The 23,177-nt window shown below is 41.6% G+C and overlaps 4 protein-coding genes across 6 annotated transcripts in view; 3 read left to right on the top strand and 1 right to left on the bottom strand.

The window, feature by feature from the left end:
- The window catches only part of LOC112574545 (GTPase IMAP family member 4-like), a 283,763-nt gene that overhangs the window by 206,503 nt on the left and 54,083 nt on the right, over positions 1-23,177 (top strand). The gene's annotated exons all lie outside the window — the stretch shown is intronic.
- LOC112574535 (GTPase IMAP family member 4-like) overlaps positions 1-23,177 on the top strand; it is a 287,359-nt gene that overhangs the window by 212,783 nt on the left and 51,399 nt on the right. The window lies entirely within an intron of this gene.
- Positions 1-23,177, bottom strand: part of LOC112574529 (GTPase IMAP family member 8-like) — a 133,175-nt gene that overhangs the window by 73,294 nt on the left and 36,704 nt on the right. The window lies entirely within an intron of this gene.
- Positions 1-23,177, top strand: part of LOC112574528 (GTPase IMAP family member 8-like) — a 61,775-nt gene that overhangs the window by 8,442 nt on the left and 30,156 nt on the right. The window contains exons 3-8 of the mRNA XM_025255660.1: positions 934-1,074; positions 3,457-3,562; positions 3,776-3,933; positions 4,215-4,317; positions 4,911-5,077; positions 7,018-7,158. Coding sequence (XP_025111445.1) covers positions 934-1,074; positions 3,457-3,562; positions 3,776-3,933; positions 4,215-4,317; positions 4,911-5,077; positions 7,018-7,158 — 816 coding nt within the window. The remainder of the gene's footprint in view (positions 1-933; positions 1,075-3,456; positions 3,563-3,775; positions 3,934-4,214; positions 4,318-4,910; positions 5,078-7,017; positions 7,159-23,177) is intronic.

Here is a 23,177-nt window from a genome sequence, read left to right as displayed (position 1 = left end):
ATTGATCATATTAGAGAACGAAAACATCCCAAAGCAAAACAAAACAAGAAAATGAAAAAAGACCCACTCCCAGCTTTTAACACACTAACTGTCAATCTCTAGACGTTGCTCGTAACCACTAGGCCACAGAGACGTAGCTCACAGAGCTTTTTAATGTAACCTACTTGTAGTTAAACATTGTCTGTGTTGTGTTGGGCTCTCATTTATTTTCCTTTTAACTCTCACCTGTTTTAGGCCTTGAGTTATTTTGACTGTCACAATTAATTTAATGCAGCCCTTTATAGTGTTTAACAGTTGTTGAATTAGCCCCAGAACAAGTTTCATAGCTTTTTCATAGCTTTCAAAGATTGAAGCGAAGGGTTTGCACTTAGCACTGTCAGCGGAGCTCGCTGACGTCACGCTTCCGAAGTTTTTCCCTTCATTGGGACGTTTAGGAAAAAAAAAAAATCACGCGGACACCATTAGTTTGGGTTGGGGGGCGGCGTATCTAAATGTCTGTGTATGCTAGGTAATGTCTTCTCATAAGTGGAGGGGCTCTCCGTTTACTCTGTATTTTGTACTTTGATGAATCATTGTTTTCTTTTCCCTTTTCTTTTAAGTTGGCATTCTACCTTGTGACCGCCAATAAACTTGTACACGTGTTGTATTGTCCCTACGCGTGCGTGTTTTGTGTCCTCTGAGGAGTGATTGGCTTCGTTGCTCGCGTCGGGCGCCTGGAAGTCTGTCCGAGTGATTGCGAGTGTGTCTGTGAGAGAGCGAGTCTTTCTGCGCCCGATCGCGTTACGCGACAACGAGAACAAAAGAGCATAAAGAGGAGTTGACGACGATGACGATGATGATTACAATAGCAACAACTGTCTATTTTAATTTGTATTAGTAAATCGTAGACACTTGAGCTCCAAGTTTCTTTCACCGTATATCCTTCTGATACAGGTGACAGACACACCTGGACTGTGTGACACCCATCGCAGCGCGGATGAAGCTTTCCTTGAAATCGGCAAGTCTATAGCTCTGGCCTGTCCCGGTATTCACGTTGTCATCATCGCTCTTCGAGGTGATCATCGCTTTACAAAGGTTAGCAGCCTTAACAAAAAATGTTTTGAAAACCCGAATAAGCAATGTTAGAGATTACATACTGCCTTCTTTTTTGTTGTAAGCGCCGTGGTCGGTGGTCCATGTAGATTGTAGAAAATCAATTTTCTACTTTTAGGGTGTTTACTTAGTGTGTTTAGTGTGTTAAATTACTTTTTTTAGGGTAAAGTCTTGAGTAAAGCAATCAGGGTTGGGGAAAACCAACCGCGAACTAGTCAAACTGGCGCCACATCGGGCACAGCTGACGCGGCAGTCGTCTCGCTGTCCTATTCAACACCGGTGGCCAGTGGACGGCGGTGAAATTCTAACTCCGCGATTCACGCACAGGGGTGGGGTGGGGGACATAAATAGTCCAGTTAATAACAGGGTGTCACCCTAGGCGACTTGAAGGAAGAAACAAACCAAGTCTGGTACAGAGGTAGAAACCTCACTTTCCCGGGTGGCGAGCTGGTGAGCTGGTCTTAAAAGACTTTAGGACGAAAAAGGGTCCACGGGACATTGGAATTATTAGTGAATCGTGAACTGTAACTGACAAACTTGTGAACAGTGGAATCATTAGAGAATTGTGAACTCTAATTGACGAACTTGTGAACAGTGGAATTATTAGGGAAGTGTGAACTTTAACTTGTGAACTTGTAAACCTTGGAATTATCACCCCTGGGGGAGGGCAGTCTTAAAGTTGAGTAAGAAATTTTGTACTTAGCGGACTTGAGTTGTCTTGTGCACACCGAGTTACTGTGCTTAAAGTTAAGTCAGCCGACTTAAACTTAAGTTCATGTTTAAGTTCGCTTATGCACATCAGCCAGAACAGGGTGCACCAAACAGTGTTTAAGAAGTAAGGATTAAAGCTCATGCGCTAACATCTCTCGGTGTATATTAAATTACCTTTTATTCTGACCTCTGTCACGGAACTAGCCACAGGGTATTTCAAGGAAGTCTTGTTTTCTTTCCATGCTGCAGAATCATGGTTAAGGCACGTTTTTACTTAACCGGTCAATCCTTGATTTTTAGTCTGGTTAAGGTTTTACATACTGACAACATTAGTGGATTTGTCTGGTTCAATTAGTTCAAGTTTAAAATCTCTCTGCTCAGCGCGCCAATCTGTGATATAAGCATGAGTCAGAAAGCTATAGAAAAAATCTTCTTAAACATATGACAACAAATATGAAGGCTTTATAAGCCTGACAAGATCAGCTTTAGAAATAGCTTAACAAGGGACACTCTCTACAACCTTGTTACTATTAATTAATAAATGATAAATATGGTAGAACATTCAAAATAACTGAATTTTGCTTAAAAAGCTGTGGGTTAGCAACACACTCTACAATGCACAAGCCACGAGACGTTTTGAATATAAATCAAAATGCTTGTAGTGATACAAAGTAGTTACAATTACAATTACAATTACAATTCTTTATTTACGAGGGGTAAAATAAGCAGTAGGGCGCTTTTTTCCATTTAGCCCTCGCCATTTACAGGGAAGGAAAATAGCTACATAAAAGAAGTAATTAAGCATTATATAAGACAAAAATTCGTAATCATAAAGATGGGTGGATATTTACAAGTTGATAATTAAGAATATATAATTACAAGGTCACCTGGAATTGGGAGGAGTCTCTAGAGGCCTCATCTATATGTCTTGTAAGTATTTGGATAGGTGGCGTCCAAAGCAATTGCTTGAGATGGAGAGGGAGGCTTTTCCATTGCATGCTTCCTGCGAATTTCAGACTTGATTTGAAGAGGTCTAGTCTAGGAATGGGAATACTAAGTTTTGGGAAGGTTCTAGAGTTATTGGAGGAAAATAGGAGAGAGTCTTGGCGATAGTTTCCCTGTCAGTACTTTAAACATGAAAATGCATTTGTTTAATTTAAGTCTGCCAGCTAAGAAGACTATTAAAAGTGACGTGTCTGGCATGCGCTTGTTATAACTGTATAAACGTTCACTGTAAGATACGTTCTCTCAAGATTTGTGTAAGCACGTCCCTTTAATTCTAGAGATACATGCATACTACTATCACCATGACAACCACGAGGCCAGCCAAACTTGATACGTCACGTTAGTACACATCTACACACATCTGCCTCCTTAGCATAGAGTCCCGGTTCTTACATTGACTGAAGTATTGAAAACAGATATTCATCTACGTAAAATATTGATGTCTGTATTGTTGATATCGTTTTGTACACTGTCTGTAGGCGTGTATCTCGGAATAGAAGTGGTATAAGTCACCCATACTCTCGGAAGTAATTACTTACACTGGGCTTTACTCTATAACAAAGGCAAATCGTGTGCCTCAATGTGTTTTTAACAAAATGTTAAAGTTCGTGTTTTAATGGATAGTTTCCGGTTGTTGTGTGTGGACAGGAGGAGTACGATGCTGTGAAGACACTACAGGCTTTGTTTGGTGAGCGTGTCCGCCGTCACCTCATGATCGTCTTCACTGGCGGCGATGGGCTTGCAGACGACATCAGTAAGTGTCTTGGTACTCAGTGGTACTGAATACGCGTACACATGAGTGACAGAAAGAAAGTTGTTAATATTACTATCATTTCCTCGTTTTTGTAATCAAAAACCTTAAACTGATCTTCTCCATTTATTAACAGTTAAAGGTGAATTTTGATTTCCCTCATCTTGCTGTGAAGTTTTCAACACTTTGCGATAACTCTTTTTGTCGTATTACCAGATGGAATGCAGGGGTATCTAAAAGAACAATTAAGTACAGCTCCTAAAAATCTGAAGGAAGTTTTGCGTGATGCCAACAACCGTTACTGCATTGTGTCCAACGCTGGGACGTTTGAGACGAGACGACAGCACGCAAAGGTCGTGTTAAGTATGATTCAAGTGAGTTTATTGTATTACTCATGAACTCCACGACAGAGTAAAACATTGCTTAATCTATAAATTGTTACACTTAAGATGACTTTCTTTGTAAGGACTCTGACATCTATTCTCTTTATTCATAAAAAAGAAATCTCTCACAAGAGCGAAAAAATAGTTTTGACAATTAAAAAAATGCTTTTAAAACTTTGTAAGAAAGAGATTAATCCTAATAAAAGAACGAAAATAAAAATCAAAATCAGACTGCTAAGAAGTAAGAATGATTTGGGCTTTTTTTGTGTTAGGATGTGGTGAGAAGAAACACCGGGGAATATTTCACGAACGAGATGGTTGATGAGTGCAACAGGAAAGTGCAGGAAATTATTGCTCGCCGCCAGAGAGTTCACGGTCTGTCAGACAACCAGGCTGTCACAGGCTATGTTTTCTCATTTCTTGTGCCTGATGACTAAGCAAATCTGATAATCAAATTTGAATCAAAATCTATTTATTATGTTCATACGTTTTAACGATAATATTTACCTACGTTTTAAACTTTAACTTCATAGAAACATTTCTTTCCTATACCATAAACCATTCTGGTAGCCTTTTATTAACGCGTGTTTGTTATCTCGATGCTGCTGAGTCCTCTTCCTATGAACCTCTGGCTGTAGCTACAATAAGTCTAAGTCATGAGCCTGCAGTTAATATGGAGAAAGAACAGAGTTGGGGGAGGTAGTGGTATAGAGCAGGAGGGGAAGTCATCAGCTCAAAAATATATTATGGCGACAAGAGTATGAACGTCGTTCAATGTCAGCAGAACGTTTGACCTCCCCATCAACCCGCCCCCCAAAGCCAAATATTTTTGTACGTCACTGAATTTAATTATCAGCAATTGTATGTACATCTCATGCCACATGCTACAAATTAAACATGTGCCGGCTCCTTCATTTTTACACTTCTTTGAGAGGCTGACTCCTCCGTTTCAATCCCTCTGTGTACAGAAATGAAGGAATTACGGATTCTGATACTGGGTAAGACCGGAGTCGGAAAGAGTTCTCTGGGAAACACACTGCTGGGTCGTGAAGCGTTTGCTCCTCATAGAGCACTGTGCTCCGGTACGGACAAATGTCAGTGGGCTGAAGCTACAGTTGATGGAATTACCCTGAGTGTGAGTATATTACTCAGAAGTAGCCATCACAGTACAGTGCCATATAGATATTAAAAAAGTTTGCTAGTTTATTGTTTTTAAACATGTACCAGAAAAAAAGAATGATACACAATGGTGTATACTGCGTTAGTATGATATTAGCCTTAACATGTTGACAGCTATTTTGAGTTTTAAAAGCACTTCAACTTGTAATCACTATGTGGTTGATTTCCAAAGAACGGAAGACGGGACGCATCACTTTCACTCTACAAGACTGTCATGAACAGGCCTGGTTCAAGGCCAGAAAACAGGGCCGAGCTAGTAATGGAAACATTAAAGAGGCGATACCAGGCTGAGTGGACAATAGGGATAAGATCGAGGCCGCTTACGAAATGGGGGGGCCGCAGGCACCACTTCACGGGTACGTTAATTCACGGGTGCTAAAAGAAAGGCCGGTACACTCGGCCATGAGAACAGAGTTTGTTTTCTTTACCACCGACTGGACACCGGTGCGGAATGGGAGAGCTAGACGGAGTGTCGCGACAGTCGGAGGTTGGGGTGGCCGACCGTGGGAAAAGGAGCGGTGGATAGATGATGGGTACCCCGAGTATAGCGCGATGGGGTGTAGTCCCTCTAGTCAGAGTTCGATAGCGTCAGAACTTGGTCGATGTAATTGAAAGGGGCCACGTGGCCCGGTAGCATATAAGCTAGAACCGAACTGTAGTCGTGGCTGTTCCCCTCGTGTTCCAGCAGAGACATCGTCTCTGAGTGATAGTCAGTCGCAGGCAGCAGGTCTGAAATAGGGAAGCCCGTTCAGTCAGAACGTATCACTACCTGCTGGCACTTGTGATCTGGTGGTGTAGAGAGGAGAGAGTGTGATGTAACCAAGAGGCTGATTCTCCCAACGACAAGCGAGGGAGTTTACTGTGTCAGGCAGCAAGACGTGCGAGGCAGCGGCTGGCAGACCCACCGTGCCACCGGTCCAGTGTGGTCATCTACAGAACAGAATACAGTCATCTCTACTACGAGTATCGTCGCTGCATCCATTGCATGGGGCAACTGGGGTGAGACAGTGACAAGAAATCATCTAGAAGACCAGGTGTATGCAGGCAGCTGCACCCATCTTCAGGAAACAACGACGTTCAGTTCAGAAGTCATCTCTACTACGAGTATCGTCGCTTCATCCATTGCCTGGGGCAACTGTGGTGGGACAGCGACAAGAAATCGTCTAGAGGACCAGGTGTACGCAGCGAGCTACACCCATCTTCAGGAAGCAACGGGCGAAGTAGCAGAGCGGTATTATCAGTGCCAACGAACAGGGACAGTTCCTGTTAGAGGGAGACCTACTATATTCCAAGACTGTGAATTGTGGGTCAGGGACGGACCGCGTATCTGGACATATGTGCAGATACGTGCAGATACTTAAGACCACATTATCTTCTAAATTCATTATTGTTTCATTGTCTTCATGTCAACCTAATTTGCTTTTGTTTTAATTATAATCTTTTACTTTGTACACTGTCTTGTCAGTTGAGTGTTTGCGCACGCGGGTAAGTGTGACTGTTAGTCAGCACGCCTGCGGACGTGCGTACAGGCGGGTGACTGTGTGTGAGGGCGAAAGCCGGGTGGAGCAAGCCAGCTAAAGAGACCCCTTTCCCCTCGGGCGAGTCAGGCCAGCCTTCTCCCAGCGTAGTATACGTCACAAAGACAAGGCAAATTTCTTTTAAAAAGCGATGACCATTTTACAAGTTTTGTAACAGCCATCTAAAGTCTATGACCATTAGATTAGACTGAAATATGAAAGTGATTGATGACGAAGAAGAAAAACATAAAGAAAAATGGTGAAAAAAATACCCCCCCCCCCCCAAATATTTTAAGTTTTATTAGTAAATGGTAGACACTTGAGCTATGACTCATGCTCCATGTTCTTCCGGTGTGCACCGTATATCCTCCTGATACAGGTGACAGACACACCTGGACTGTGTGACACTCATCGCAGCGAGGATGAAATTTTCCTTGAAGTCGGCAAGCTCGTCGCTATGGCCTGTCCAGGGCCTCACGTTGTCATCATCGTCATTCGAGGCGATCGTCGCTTTACCAAGGTTAGCAGCCTGGACTAAAACGTTTTCTTATTGAAAACCCACAAAAAGTTAGAGTGGACACACTGTTTGCTCTTTGTTTTAGATGTGACCAAGTGGTGAGGTATTTTCTAACCACGACAACCGTCCATCAGTAAATATAAAAACAGGTCTTGTCAACAGATGCAACTCTTTTACTGTGCGGCTAGAACAATCGCCACGGCTGCGCTACACGTCGATGCTCCTTCACCTCATCGCCGTTGTTCGTCCTCTAGTCTTTGTCCTAACGTCCTCCGTTTGTCGTCACCTTTTTGTCGTCACCCTTATCTTGACGTCATATTTCATGACGTCATACTCCAGCCCATCACATCCCCGCCGACTCTTTCTCCAACAGCGTCCTCGCTGATGAGCTTTAGCTAGCAAGACCAGGGCTGAAATACAAGTTCACCTAATTATGCTTGCCTTGGGGGGGGGGGGCTCCAATATTTAAACCTCGAAAACCTCGAAAGAAGATCTGTTGCTGCCGCAAGCAACGCCTAGTCATACCAGCAGCTGGTACTATTTACCTAACAGAGTACAGAGTTGCCTTGTAGAACAAACATCTGTACTACGCCTAACAGCTAAATCTAACCGACTGATTATTCTGCTCCCTGAATAACTACTACATGGGCACGATGTGTATATAAGGGCAGGCATTCCGTCCATCTGTCCTGTGTGTAATTGTCCAGTCAGAATAACATTTCGTAGGCACAGCCGTGGCAAAGCGAAAGGGATAGGAATAAAATAACATATAAACAAACTAATCAATGATACAACATATTGCTCGTTATCTACAGTGTCAATCATTACCGCGAGCTAAAATATGTCCCTCGTATTCATATGGTCCCTGAATAGCGTCACACGAAATAGTTTCTTGCACATTATGTGTCTCTCGCTTGTCTCGCGGCAAGTCGCTGAGGTACTGCAGGCACTGTCACTTTTGGTACTACTATATTTCTCACTATATTACTAAGGAAATTCACAATTTTGTCGTTCCACTCTATATCTCATTACAATGTTAAGGAATTTCACATTTTTACTGTACCGCTCATTTTCTCACAACAATGCTAAAGAATTTCACATTTTGCTGTACCTCTCTATCTCTCATGACAAGACGTCTGCTAATTTCTTATTAGTGCCCTTAAAAGGTTTGATGCCGAATTTGAATTCTTGCAGGGTGGAATAGATGACAGTAAGTCATATGCTCCTCGCCATACTGGATCATGGTTTGTACAACTTGTAACAACTTTAGGCTGGTTGCCGTGAATCCATAAGCGCTCCATCTCTGAGCTCAGTTTGTCGATTGCTTTCGGAGTCTCCAGGGTGTTGGTACATAGGCAGGCTGAGTGTTTTGGAAAAGTGCATACCTCTTTAGGTTCTTTATGAGGAGCTTCATGGATCATGAAAAGTACCTCTTTGAATTTTGGAATCTCGCTTCTTTCTTTATGAACTCTCATAGTCTTTGTCTTCTTGTTCCTGTCCTCTTGATGAAATTTTAGCAGCTGGTATTCTATGTGTTTGGAAGCTGTCTCACAGCAGTCCTCCATAAATGTCCATTTTTTCTTGACTTTTCCCAGTTCGGTTTTGAACTTAATTAAGTTCTTCTGATGGTCCTTAGATAAGATGACCGTAACTTGTTTCTTCTTTTCCTCTTTCCTTTTCCCAAGTCGACATCTCAGATACACTTTCCTTGCTTTTCTCTCATCGTATGTTTGTTCAAGTTCCGTGATTTGTTTTATCAAATCTTTCTCTGTCACATCATACTTGTTAGCTGATTTCTCCACTTCCAATGTTTTCTCCAGGTTCCTAAGACGCAGCTGAACGTTTTCTGAGGTAGATTTAGTATCCAGGTGAGCAGCTCTTTCTGCTTCTAAGTTTTCTTCCAGAGATTTCACTCTTGTGATGATATTCTCAAGATCTTTGGTCAGACTTCTCTCACGTTCCTTCAAGTCTCTGATTTCTGCTACGGCTTTCTGTAAATCGTTGATTTTGTTATTCAGTTCATCATGAACCTCCTGAAAATCAGATTCTCTCTGCACTGATGACTGTTTTGCTTGTGACAACTCACTTTGAATCTCACCGACTTCAAGCTTTTCATTATTAGAGTCTTCGCTGTCTCTTTTGTCGCTATTGAGGGTCAGTGCAGGGCCGTCAACAAGGGGCCTGACTGTGTACACAGCACTGTCATCAACTGGCTGGCTGGTGATGTTACAGGTACTCCGGCCGCTCCGCCCATGGAATCTATCCAGTTGCAGTTCTCCTTGGCTCTGCCGTCGTTGTGGTTGTCGCTGTTGTAGTTGCACCGGTTTGCTTTGAAACTTTTCCTTTGGAATCGGCCGGCGATCACTGCCTCGGCATTTCACTCCTCCGATACCACAGACGAACGTGGCTTCAATGCCCTTTGATGACTGCCTGGGTTCGAATTCCACCAATTCACCTTTACCTAGGCTGCGAAAGCCTGCCTTGTGAATAACTGAATGGTGGACAAAGACGTCTTGATCGCCATTATCAGGTGTGATGAATCCCCATCCTTTTGCCACGTTGAACCACCTGCAGAAACCTCGCCTTCTGCCCCCTCCACCATCGCTGTCATGGGGAGGTGCTGGTCGCTGGCCGCCCCGTTGTCTTGTCTGCTGTCGTCGCATACATTTCTGTTTGTGCTGACGATCATCCTCGAAGGGGAAATCACTTTGCTGTGTCGTGTGAAGCCTGGAGGCTGCCTCCATCTCCAGCTGTCTGACTCGTGCAGTCAGACGATCTATCTCATCCTCCCTGTCATTACACATCTCCTCTCTCTCTACACGTCGGGCCGTCTTGAGGAGATCGACAAAAGAAGACCCATGGTCGGCCAGCTGTCTGGATGTCTCACGTCGGACCTGGCTGTGTTTAAGTCCTTTCACAAAGCGTGTCGCCAGGTGTGTACTGGATATGGCGTCGCTCAGCAGGCGATTTGCTTCCGCCTGTAAATTCCGCAGGGTCGCGGCATATTCGATGACCGACTCCTCACTCTGCTGTCGGCGGTTATAAAAACTGGCGATAATGTCTATAACATCTCTCCGCTCGCAGTATGCCTCTCTCAAAATATCCAAAATCTTTTCTGGCGTGTCTATCATGTCATGAGGGAACAACAGAACTCGCCGTCTTGCACGTCCCTCCAGCGCGTTGAGAATATAAGCGCACGCCGCATTGTCAGGCATTGGGCTTAGGGCGAGACCTAACTCCACCTCTCTTTGGAACTCCTCCACATTCGGTGTTGGTCCGCCGGCAAACTTTTGGAGGCGAAACAACTGATACGTGCGTAAAGCCTCTACTGGGCTGTCTCCCTCTGCAGCCATTGTGCACTCTGGTGACAAATATCCTGCTCGCAAGCGCCAAAATGTGACCAAGTGGTGAGGTATTTTCTAACCACGACAACCGTCCATCAGTAAATATAAAAACAGGTCTTGTCAACAGATGCAACTCTTTTACTGTGCGGCTAGAACAATCGCCACGGCTGCGCTACACGTCGATGCTCCTTCACCTCATCGCCGTTGTTCGTCCTCTAGTCTTTGTCCTAACGTCCTCCGTTTGTCGTCACCTTTTTGTCGTCACCCTTATCTTGACGTCATATTTTATGACGTCATACTCCAGCCCATCACATAGACGTCGTGGTTCCTGCCTTTTAAACTGTCCAGAGCAGGCTGCACCAGGCAACACACACAAAGTAACGGTCAAAGCTCCTTAGCTAACATCTCGCCTCAGGGTATACTCATTTCCTTTTTAATGTGAGTTCTGTCACAGGGCTAGCTGAAAGAATATTTCAAGTAACTCTTGTTTTCTTTCTCATTTATATTCCTCTTACACCTACCCGTGGTGTGAAATTATCTAGAAAGTTCTTTTCTAGTCAATGAGTCAATCAGTGATGACATTATGGTCAAGGTTTTACATACTTTGGCAACATTGGCAGCATTGTCTTGTTGCACAATGTTCAAAGTCTTCCTGCTCAGCGTGCTTATCTAAGATATGAGAAAAAAATTCAACGTTTTATTAAACATAAGACCACAAATACCAAGATTTTAAGAACCTGACAAGATCAGTTTTAATAAAAGCCTAACAAGAGACACTCTCTATAACCTTGTGCCTACTTAAAAAATGTTTAAAATATATTAAATGAAGAAGATGACTTTATTTTTTCTAATGCTTTGGGTCAGAAACACCCACAACAATGCAGAAGCCATGAGACGTTCTCAAAAAAGAAAAAAAATGCATGTATACCCTTAACGTAATAAAAGTAAAATGGGGTGACATGATTTCTAGAAACTATGTAAAAACTCATTGTAAGATACGCTTTCTTTAATATTGGTGAGCATTCCGTTTTCATTGTAGAGATATACGCATATCACCATCACCATGACAACCACGAGGTCAGCCAAACTCGATACGTAACGTTTGTCCACATCTACTTCTCTGCCTCATTAACATAGAGTGCTGTGTATTCTATTGACTGAAGTGTTGACTACAGATATGCATCTACGTAAAATTTTGATGTCTGTATTGTTAACATCTTTCTGTACACTGTCTATAGACGTTTATCTCGGAATAGAATTGGTATGTATAAGTCACCCATACCTCTGAAGTAATTACTTGCACTTGGTTTTACCCAATCATGAACAAAAAACGTGTGCCCCATTGTGCTTTTAAGAAAATGTAAATGAGATTTGCGTTTTCTTGGATGGCTTGGGTCTGTTGTGTGTGGACAGGAGGAGTATGATGCTGTGAAGACACTACAGACTTTGTTTGGTGAGCGTGTCCGCCACCACCTCATGATCGTCTTCACTGGCGGCGATGAGGTTGCAGACGACATCAGTAAGTGTCTTGGTACTGAGTGGTACTGCATGTAGCTTATACACGAGTGAATTTTTAAAAAAGTTGTTAACATTATCATAATTTCCTTGTTCTTGTAATCAACAAACTAAAATGGATCTTCTCCCTTTTGATTTCTTAACAGTTAAAGGTGAATTTATGATTTCTATCATTTGGTTGTAACCTTTTGATCACCTAGCGTCCTAGCGTATTCCAATTTACCACAAAAGCTAACAAATTTCTAATGTTGAAAGTTAATAATCTTTTGTCAAACAGATATATCACTCTTTTTGTTGCTTCACCAGATGGAATGCAGGGGTATCTAAAAGAACAAGTACGTACAGCTTCGGAAGATCTCAAGGAAGTTTTGTATGATGCCAACAACCGTTACTGCATGGTATCCAACAAAGGGACGTTTGAGACGAGACGACAGCACGCAAAGGTCGTGTTAAGTATGATTCAAGTGAGTTTATTGTCTCACTCATGAAATCAAAGTAAAATATTGCCTACTCTTTAAATTGTTACACTTAAGATAGCTTTCATGCTGGGATATCTCTTCTTCTCTTTATTGTTCTCTGCCCATTTTATTCCTAAATAGAAGAAATCCTTCAAGTAATTGAAAAGAATGATTTTAATAATTATTAAAAAGAATTGTGCTGTTAAATCCTTTATGATAAGGAGAATGATGCTTTTGTAAAGAAAAAATTTTTTATTGAAAATCGTATTCAGACTGCCATTAAATAAACTATTTTTTTGTGTGTTAGGATGTGACTAGAAGAAACAGCGGTGAGTATTTCACGAACGAGATGTTTGATCACATAAACGTGAGCAACCAGAGAGCTCAGCATCCGTCAAACATCGCGGCTGTCAAAGAAACCAGACAAGCGATTGTTGAGGGAAAAGAAGAGCCAGGATTTTTCAATACACTGAAGAACACAGCAAAGAAATACATCCTCCCTGTCCTGTCCACGGTCCTCGGTGTGGGAGTTTCTGTCGCAGTTGGAGCTGTGGCAAAGCGGTGTTCCGTGATGTAGAAATCACAAGCAAAAACGATGTGTAGAGTGTACTTTATTAGACTAAAACAAAACACACAAATAACCTGTATTTTCCTAACCGAATAAATGAAGTTAGGTAACAAACCACGAGACACATTAAAAGATTTTCCCATTAACTGGATTTTTACAAAAAGAAACGACATGTCATTCAATGGTTTCAAAGATTCCCAGAAAGGTTGTCTGCGCTGTTCAATTCTTTGCCTTTTTTTGTTTTTCTGCTTATAAAATAAGGAACATTTTACCTACTTTACCTTATTGGAAAGGTAATATGTTAGGTAGAGGAATCATGAGTTATAGAGGTTTCTCAAGGGTCGCTCAGTGTGAACTAAACCGGAAGCTTTGTACACACCTGCCTCCTTTTGTTTGGTTATTGGAAAAAATTGTCGTCCAGTAATACAAGTTTGGGATCAGGGTCCTACAGGAATGATGTAAAATAAAAGATGTTTGTCTTTTGCTTATGATATCAGATAAAAGTTAAAGCTACAGAAGACTTGTTCTTTGATGGAAATTATTGTAACAAACTTTCGGAATGATCTCTTTATTATGTTAAAAGAAAAATATCTTCTTTGCAAACGTATTGAAGTAAACAAACAGTTCATTATATTTGGCGTCCAAAATGAATCTAAATTAGATAAGATATTCAGCCTTACTTTAAGTATGATAAATTTTTCTATTTACAGAAACAGGTGTTTAAATAAGCAACTGATTGTGAACTTGTTTGTAATGGAAGTAAAGAAAAGATACTATGCAGAAAAATATAACCATACAATCAACTGCAAACCAGACCTTTTTTCACATGTAGCTTCTCTCTACATATTGAAAGATTCGGAATGGATGGGTGGGGGTTACATAATTTGAGCCTAAGCCTTTAAACAGCACTTCCCTATTCTTCTTTTTTTTAATACCAGGGACTTGAAAGTAAGTGAAAATGTATTCACAATGAGGACAAATATGGCGCCTCTTAATCTTCTAGTTTCCTCCTTTACTTGGTATATTGGTCATATGTTTAAATGTAAGTTAATCTACAGTGGATGTGCATGATATTCTCCTTATATTTTTTCTCTCGAGTTTACTATATACTGTCTCAATTATGTACAATCTAAAATGCCAGGATTGTTACCATTTATGAAATTTTTACACATCATCTTATTGCTTCTCTTGTAAATATATTTTCTTTTTCACATCATCATAATCATCATATTACATTTTTAGAAATATTTAATGACAGAGAAAGTACCAGTGTCACCAGCTTTTTGTACTACTTTATAATGCGGCATTAATTATTGCATATAGAGCACTGCTAGGTGTGGATTTTATTTTCCTTGTCCAGTCTACCCAGTGACTACAAATTTTGTGTACTTGCTTCAGACAGCCTGTAATTGAAGGCTACATATATTGTGACTAATCACAGTTAGCGAAACGAAGTAGCACTCACTGACATTTAAGAAATAGGTTTGGTTGTTATTAAAATATTATCCATGCTGTGGTGCTCTCCTTTTGAGACAGGCTTACCCTGTTCTCTTTCCAGACAGGATGTGGAGACAATTCTCACCACTCTTAAGCTTTACTTAAAAGAAACTATTTTACTTTCCCATGTGAAATATGATTTAGAACTGCACATCAGTTTGGGAATACTGCAGCAGCAGTCATGATCTTAATCTCTTGTAGGGGAAGTTACTGAATGCAGTATGGCATATTACACTGTTTGCTTGTTAAGAATTTTACATAATTTTTTTCATGCTGGATGACTTTCAAAGAATATTTGTAAAGAATCCTTACTAGAACGGCTAACTTTTTCTCTTCATGGCAGTGAGTTGAACTTTTGACTTCATCTGTCATATTTACTCGAGAAATTATGACATTCATATGTTTATGCCACACTTGTATAACAAGGAATTATAGTGAATAAAGGAAGCATAGTATGCAATTTGTTATGTCGACTTATGATTGCATTGAATATAATTTGCTTCTATGGCCTGCAATGTTTTAATGTCATGGAAAATTATGTTATATTTTAAAAATCATAAAAAGTCAGAAGAAACACAAAGATATCGGCAAAAGTTTGACTGATAATCGAGATGCAGTCTTTTATTAAAATGCTCTTAGAAGTGTCTGTATGCAAATGTCAGCTACAGTAGGATATGTTTAATTCTTGACAGCTGGTAGACTTTCTTAGAGATACTTTTGCTTGTGGTAGAGATGTGTTGGGACCACGATAAGTTATTGTCAATGGTAACACCCATGAGTCTGTGGAACTGTACTTTCATGATCGATTGAGCGTCCAATTGGATACTCGGGAATAGTTTTTTCTTTTCTCTCTGGTTGTTAGAAGCATGGCTACAGTGTTATGGGGGTTAAGTGACATGTGGTTTTAATGTCCAAACCTGAAGCTCGTCGGCGCTCAGCTGTAGGAGGGAAGCAAGTGGCTCAGTCTGTTGGTGGTGTGCGTGTATTGTGGTGTCGTCTGTTAACATTTCACTAGATTTGGATATGTGGAAAGGAAGATCATTTATGTATATGGAGAATAATAGAAGTTCTAAAACGGAGCTTTTAGGAACACGAAATTTAACTTCAAGAGCATCAGTCAATCGGTTGTTTACAGCGACTCTCTGAGTTCGATTATCGAGTAAGGAGCTAAGGACTTTGGCGCTGCCGGTACTTAGTTTATATAATTCTAGTTTTCTGGTAAGCGGTGACAATGTTTGCTTTTTTGCGCTCTGCCTCTTTGCCTCTCTTTTTAAGTGTGTATCTTACATTAATCACGGTCTGTAGTTCCGAGTGGAATATAGTGGGTTTAATGTTGTGTTTAACACGTTTGGTCCACAGCGGTACATGCTTATTGTATATGATTAGAAATAGGTGGGGCCAGTAAGTGGTACACAGACTTTGTGAATGTTGTGAATATCAAAATGAAAGTACATTGATATGTTGAACCAAGAGAAAAGAAACAATGGAAATTAATTATCAATACTATGTAAGTGTATTTCTAACATTTGCAGCAGTTAAAAAAAAACAAATTGTGTTCTCTTTATTACTGACCATTAGCTCACAATCACCGTGTATATGTTTATATATGTGCACTTATTATAATCCATGATTCGAGAACAGGTACCCAGGTACCTGAAGAAGCTGCTCCGGATCTCATACAAAAAGCATAGAACCAAATACTTTGTACGATGCACGGTTGCAACATTTGTTAGACACTTAGAACCTCCACTTTCAACATTCAAGATGAAATTCTGTGGCCATGTGACCCGACACGAAGTGGTCAGTTGACGAATTGGATTACGAACGTCAAAGACTGGACAGGTGGTCCTGTGTACGACCTGCTGACTATCGGTGACTACAGGTGTGAGTAGTGAGCCTGTCATCTGCCGCGTCTGTTCATGTGGTCCACTCTCCCCCCCCCCCCCCCCCCCAACGACCTGTACCCTTCAAGGGATGACTGACTGTTAGAATCAACATAGACCTACACAGAACTGAGTAAGCTGTGCTTTTACACAAGGTCTTGAGACAGCTTTGTCCTGTTGACAAGAGTCTGTAACCTCTAGTAAGGACCTGTCAGCGCAGCTGCATCCTGATAGGAATGTGTGGATGATGAGTCTGCTGATGGGGACTAAGATCAACTCTAGACACTAAAACTAAACTAAACGTTCGTGACACGAACTAAAACAACTGCACATAGCAATCAACGTGACTCAGCCACACAGACATATTGTGAAGGTGTAGATACAGATAGGAAATGATAGAACCATCGGCTGTAGTCTATAAACTGTGGAGTGATATAAGGCTTTGGTATAATGAAACATTGATAATATCAATTTCCATGATGGAGAGAGATGCCGTGAACGAGTTTTATTCTTGTCTTTACTTGTGTCTGGTGTACTGTTGCCCCACATCTTTTAACAACCAACTATCTGTCTACCACTTTAGCAACCTGCACTTTACACACCCACTCTGTTATCATCACACAGTCCTAGAGTGTTGGGCTTCAGCCAAAACTTTTATTTCTCTGAAATAACCTGGTGTTCACCTCATTTCTGAGAAATATCCATTCACTTCTTAAAGAGAAAGGGAAAGAGAAGGGTTAGTAGTAGTAATACAAATATTGCTAGTTCCAGAGCGAATGAAGGTGTGGTGCATACGTGTTGTTAGACAAGCACACTGTATCAGCAGACACCACGTTCATATTTATCCTCCATCATAGTGCTCTCGCTATTCCTCTCTCTGTCTCACACACATATACACAGATACACACACATGCACAAACACTCAGATACACAAGCACACTCACATACACACTCAGAGAAAGAGAGAGAGATGTAAGCGGTATATAATAAAGCAGAAGAGAGGGTAGGGGGATATGTCCAGTAAAAAAAGCTTGAAGGGGGAACCTCAAGGTGTCAGTGAAGAAAACAAAAACAAAAAACTTGAGATGTGCTACTACGGCATGATTTCAAATAGATGTAAAGATTGTGTGACAGTATTACTGATGATGATGATGATGATGATGATGATGATGATGATGATGATGATGATGATGATGATGATGATGAAGAAATAATTATACACTCATTGAACTGTAATATACACTTGAGTAGTTTTTATTTGGATCAAGAAAATACTATTACAAAACATGGTTAAAAAATAAGTTTATACTTTAATTATTTTTTCTTGCTTATATAGGTACAACACCTGTCTTTATACATCTAAAGCTGCTAATACCTGATAAAACTCCAGGTGTAAAATATAGCATCAGTTCTAAAAGCAAACTCAATTTACCCACCAAAGTTTATCTGTCTTCTTGTACCTGAGATAATTTCATTAGAAAGGTGTTATATCCTTTGAACACTATAGGGCCTCACAGTTACCTAGGTGTTGGTTTTGACCAGCTGATCCACTGATAAGATAGTAAATGATTAGTCGAGATGTTACATCAAATATATCTTGACAACATATGTAGAAAACCGACATTCACATACAGCTTGTAGGATCCATGATATTAAAAAAAACCATATGAATCGTAGAATATCTCCACATCCTTTGCAAAGATGTATACACCATTTACAACTGTCTAAATATTACTATAATGAATTTACAGAGGAGAATATGATCTATAATACAGAGAAATGTTTGTTGACATGCACGCCTTGCCTTGATGCTTGTGTGTTGAGAGCAGCAGTAGAGTCAGGGAAGCTCACTGTGTGACTGTTTAAGGCTGTGAACAAGTGTTAAAGGCTGACTTGGTCCCCAGCAGTTCCACTCAGGAGAAAGTAGTCTCTTGTGTACATAACTACACACAGCCACAACCTTCAGCAGGTCACGTCAATCAAGTCTAGTCAGCTGCACAGTCGCCCCGCCCACACGCGATTTCCGAAAAAATTGGGATTTGGCCCTCGAAAACACCACACACTAATTGAACTGTGACTGTGATAAACTGGGTGCTGAGATGTCACGTGACAGCAATGGCCAAACTTTGAGGGTAAGAAATAATAGTTTGATCTTGAAATCCATCCCCACAACGTGCGTTCATGTTGCTTTGTTTGTTGTGTATCATTGTTTTGGTGTCTGCTTGAGAATATTTTACTTTGCGATTATTGCTACTTTTCTGCATTCTGTGTGTTAGATGGTGACATCAGCAACTTTGTCAATTATGTTAATACATTAAATACAATATTTATGGACTTTGCAAATTTAACTTTAACTAGTGAAATATTTTTGCTATAACGTAAACTATCTTGGTAACCTTTTCTTGACGCGTGCATTTTGAATTTAATACTGATGTATCATCTGCTTAAAAACTCTGGCTGTAGCTACAATGAGTCTTAGCAGAATAATACCTGCAATTTCACTGGTTTAGGAACAGAGAGAGGGGGCAAAACGGGGGGGGGGGAGCAGCCGTCACATCACAAAAATATTGAAGGGGGAACAATGTGAACTTTGTTCACTCTCAGCATGGAGTCTCCCCCAAATCCCCTGTTTACCGGAGAAAAAAACCCTCTAGCATCTTCCTCCACAAACAAATTTAGTTGTCGATGATTTTATTGCTACACAAGAAACTTGTTCGCGCTCGCTCAGTTTCTTATTTCTTAATTTATTTTTTTAAGGTCACGAACCCACGTCACCAGAACCGCCCTCCAGAATATATTCACCTATATTTGTTATGCCACGCCTATACCATCTTTCATCAGTGTCTGCATTTCTTTTCCACCACCATTTTTTATTTGCATTATGTAATTATTAATTTAATTAAGGAGACCAGACGTCCCGCTTTTGACCTCGTTTCTCGCCTGCTAGTCCACCAATGTCTCGCCTGTATTTAAAAATCTAATTACCATACACTGATTCGCATCCGTGGCTTTGGTTTTGTTTTTTGCTTTTTGGTGTTTTCTTGTTGATCCCTATTTATTTTTTCGTCGCTCCGCGGGCTCCGGTGTTTGACGCGTGACCAGAAAGATAATGACCTGCCGGCTGATGTCTTATTGCACGCGCCGCTGCTACATCGCTGGTATACATCAATCACAACATAGTCCAATCATACAACCCTAGTATGAAGATTACACTCCTCGCACTCTCTTCAAGCAACCAGGTTCCAGTTCTATTTCCTATCTTCTGACCGCTCTACCAATCGTTGAGTACGTTACTCACAGTCCATCGTCACTCTTATAGGGTTGTTGCTCTCCATATGTCCAGCCAACTAGAATCGAGTGCGTACAGACTGGCCGTGTCGGTCACAGCAATTGTTTTCAATAACTTTCTGACTGCTTCTTCATTCTCAGAGCTCGATGGTTCGCGGAACAGGACATACCTAACCGAGGCGAACCTCAAGACTCTTTTCAGTTCGCGATAAACGGTTATCTCTTTCACTTGCTGATAGATGGCGAACTCCTCGGCCGTGTAGCGATTATAACAGCAAACAATCAGCAAGGGCCGAAGTCTTGTCTCGCTGAGAGGCCACTTAGGGGTCGTCAAAGATCGACCGAAGCTTTATGTACAGCAAAGGTCGAGTCGTGTGCCAAACCGCCCGTAAATGTAGAGACGGACCTCCCCACCTCTAACTCGCATGAAGGTCGCTAAAGATGGCTGCTGCATACTTGATGCTGTGTGAAGAGGAAAGAAATCTTCGCAGAAACAGTCACGAAAAACTGAAATAATACAAACCCTTCAGTGACAAATGCTCATTTTTGACACAAGTTACGCTATCACTAGTGACAGTTTTGAAGGCATTGTGTGTGCTGTTTGTGTGTATGATACGTCGTGCGTATTCAAGGTAAGTGAATGTTCCTCTTATTAAACGCTGTTGCAGATTTTTGCGTTCCAGGTAGTTAGATATCTCCAAACAAAACGTTCGCGAGATGAAGGTTGGGCAGCTGATAAAGCATGTGTTAATAGATAAAAACACTTGTCTCTTGTCCCATTTTACAAGAAATGTAGAAGCAATATCTTATATCAATTTACTTTGCAAATGAAAGAAGAGATAAAGTGTTAAGTTTAAAAGTTACTACTGGGATGAAAACCTGATGGTTGCTGGTGACAGCCTTAATTCAATAGTCCTGCCATTCCTGGCTGACGATCTTGTTGCCGTGGATAACGTCGTACACGCCATTCTGGTCGCAACACCAAAAGTCCTCTGGTGGAGGATGATGTTCATCAAATTTTGCTATTTCCGGTTTTATCGATGATCAAAACTTTTGTCTTTGAATGTTTGTAGTTCAACTCACTTTTACGTTCAAAGTTTGTTTTTCCGCAACAATAAAAATACATTAAGATACATGCAGCCATAGAGATAACACTACTAATTATTTCTCTCTACATTATTATTGCGCCCCTCTCTATCTTTAGTCTCTTTACAAGATAAACAAACAGCTAAACAACGGGTTTAAGAACAGTGATGTGCCAGTGAAAGACGTGAACGGTTATGTCATCGAGGGAGAGGCAGGAAAACTACAGCGCTGAGGGAACATTTGCAGTCGTTCTGAACAGACCAGATCCCCCTCAGCTTGCAGACATCCAGCCAGCAAGCTATAACCTTTGACATATTTGCACAGACCCGCCAAGCCTGGAAGAAGTGACAGCCGCAGTCAAGACAATGAAGAGCGGCAAAGCACCAGGGGCAAAAGGAATAACAGCAGAGATTTGAAAGCAGATATAAATGTGACAGCTCCCAAGCTGACTGAAATCTTCAGGCAATTCTGGGAATCAGGGCAGGTCCCTGTCTGGAAGACAGGGCTCATCTTCAAGTTACCCAAGAAAGGAATCTTGGAGACTGCAATAATTGGAGGGGGCTATAACACCTTCTTTCCCTCACCAGCAAGTCTTCAGCAAGATTGTTTGTCAAGACTGACGCAAACTCTTGAGAAGACCATCCGACCACAGCAAGCAGGATTTCGCCCTGGGCGATCCTGCTCCGAACACATCTTCATTCTGCGACAGATTCTGGAGCAGGCAGCAACGAATGGAACACACCGCTGTACATCAATTTCATCGACCTGGAGAAGGCTTTTGACAGCATCCACCGCGAGTCCTTATGGAAGATCCTGAGGCATTACGGAGCCCTGCAAAACTGTTCAGGTCATTGCAATGCTGTACAGCGATTTTCAAATCCCAGGTTGTCTGTGACACGGAGCTCACAGACCCCTTCAACGTCAGTACCAGGGTGAAGCAGGGCTGCCATTCTGTCGCCGTTCCTCTTCATCCTGGCCATGGACTGGATCATGAAGACTTCCACCGAAAGTGAGAGGAAGGGATCAGATGGACCTGACTATGACACAACAACAACGCTGGAAGACTTGGACTTTGCTGATGACATTGCCCTGCTGTCACACCGCCACCAAGACATGCAAGAAAAACAAAGCCTGTCTCAGAAACAGCTGGAAACCTTGCTGTAGGTCAGCACAAAGAAAAACGAAAAGTATAGAGTGAACGCCAGAGTCCAAGACAGCATCAAACTAAACTGGAAAAGAGATTGAGAGAAGTTGACACGTTTCACCTACCCTTGGGTCCAAAATGTTCAAACACCGGGGATGCGGAGGTGCAGATTCGAGCCCGACTGGCGAAGCCAGCCAGGCCTTCGCCTCACTCAGGAGCACATGGAAGGCAAAACATCAGCCAGAAGATCAAGCTGAGAATCTTCAAGTCAACTGTGATCAGGGCACCCTCCTTTACGGATCAGAATCTTGGAAGATGACCAAAAACCATCAGTAAAAGCTTGACGTCTTCCAAAACGATGCCTCGGCGCATACTTAATTATCTTTTGGCCAAACACCATCACCAACTATAGAACTCCACCGAAGAACTGAAACCGAGTCCATCACCACGCAGGTTCAACGAAGGCGTTGGCGATGGATTGGACATGTGCTCGCCAGCAGACAGCAGACCTTTCACAGAGTCGCCCTACGATGGACTCCAGACGGCCGAAGAAAACGAGGCCGCCCAAAGGAAACTTGGAGAAAGACAGTGGAAAGGGAGATGAAGGAAAGGGCTGACATGGGGGTCACCTAGAGCGGGTTTCAGCCGATCGACATCGGTGGCGGACTCTGGTTGAGGCCTTATGTGCAACCTGATGCACGAAGAGGAATAGATAGATAGACATTATTATTGCGCCCCTCTCTATCTTTAGTCTCTTTAGGATGTCTGTAACTTTAGGAGGGTTAACTAGAATAGCAATAAGAAACCACATCTTACATAATTTTAAATTAGCAATTGTACACACCCTTCACGAATGTCTTAATTTTAATATGTTAATGACTATACTGAGAAGAATACGCAGTGTTGTCCATAGGAATGGGAATCCCATGGGAATCCCATGGGAAACGTCCCATGGGATGGGATGGGACAGCACACATTTGTATTTCCCATGGTAGTCGATACTTGATATTGCAAAATAATTTAGGCTGTTATTTCATTCATCAAGGAATTTAAATCTTTCTTCTCTGATCATCTATTGTATGTGAAGTAGCAGGAATTATTAGAACAAAAGCCGAAAGTGGTTTTCCAGTGTTGTCCTAGGATTGTTAATACCATGGGAATCCCATGGGAAACATCCCGTGGGATGGGACGGGATGGGATAGGCATAAATTGCCATGGGATGGGATGGGACGGGATAGA

This window comes from Pomacea canaliculata, linkage group LG10, assembly GCF_003073045.1.
Source record: "Pomacea canaliculata isolate SZHN2017 linkage group LG10, ASM307304v1, whole genome shotgun sequence".
Taxonomy (NCBI): domain Eukaryota; kingdom Metazoa; phylum Mollusca; class Gastropoda; order Architaenioglossa; family Ampullariidae; genus Pomacea; species Pomacea canaliculata.
The sequence above is the reverse complement of the archived record's forward strand: the minus strand, read 5'-3'. Positions and strand labels throughout refer to the sequence as shown.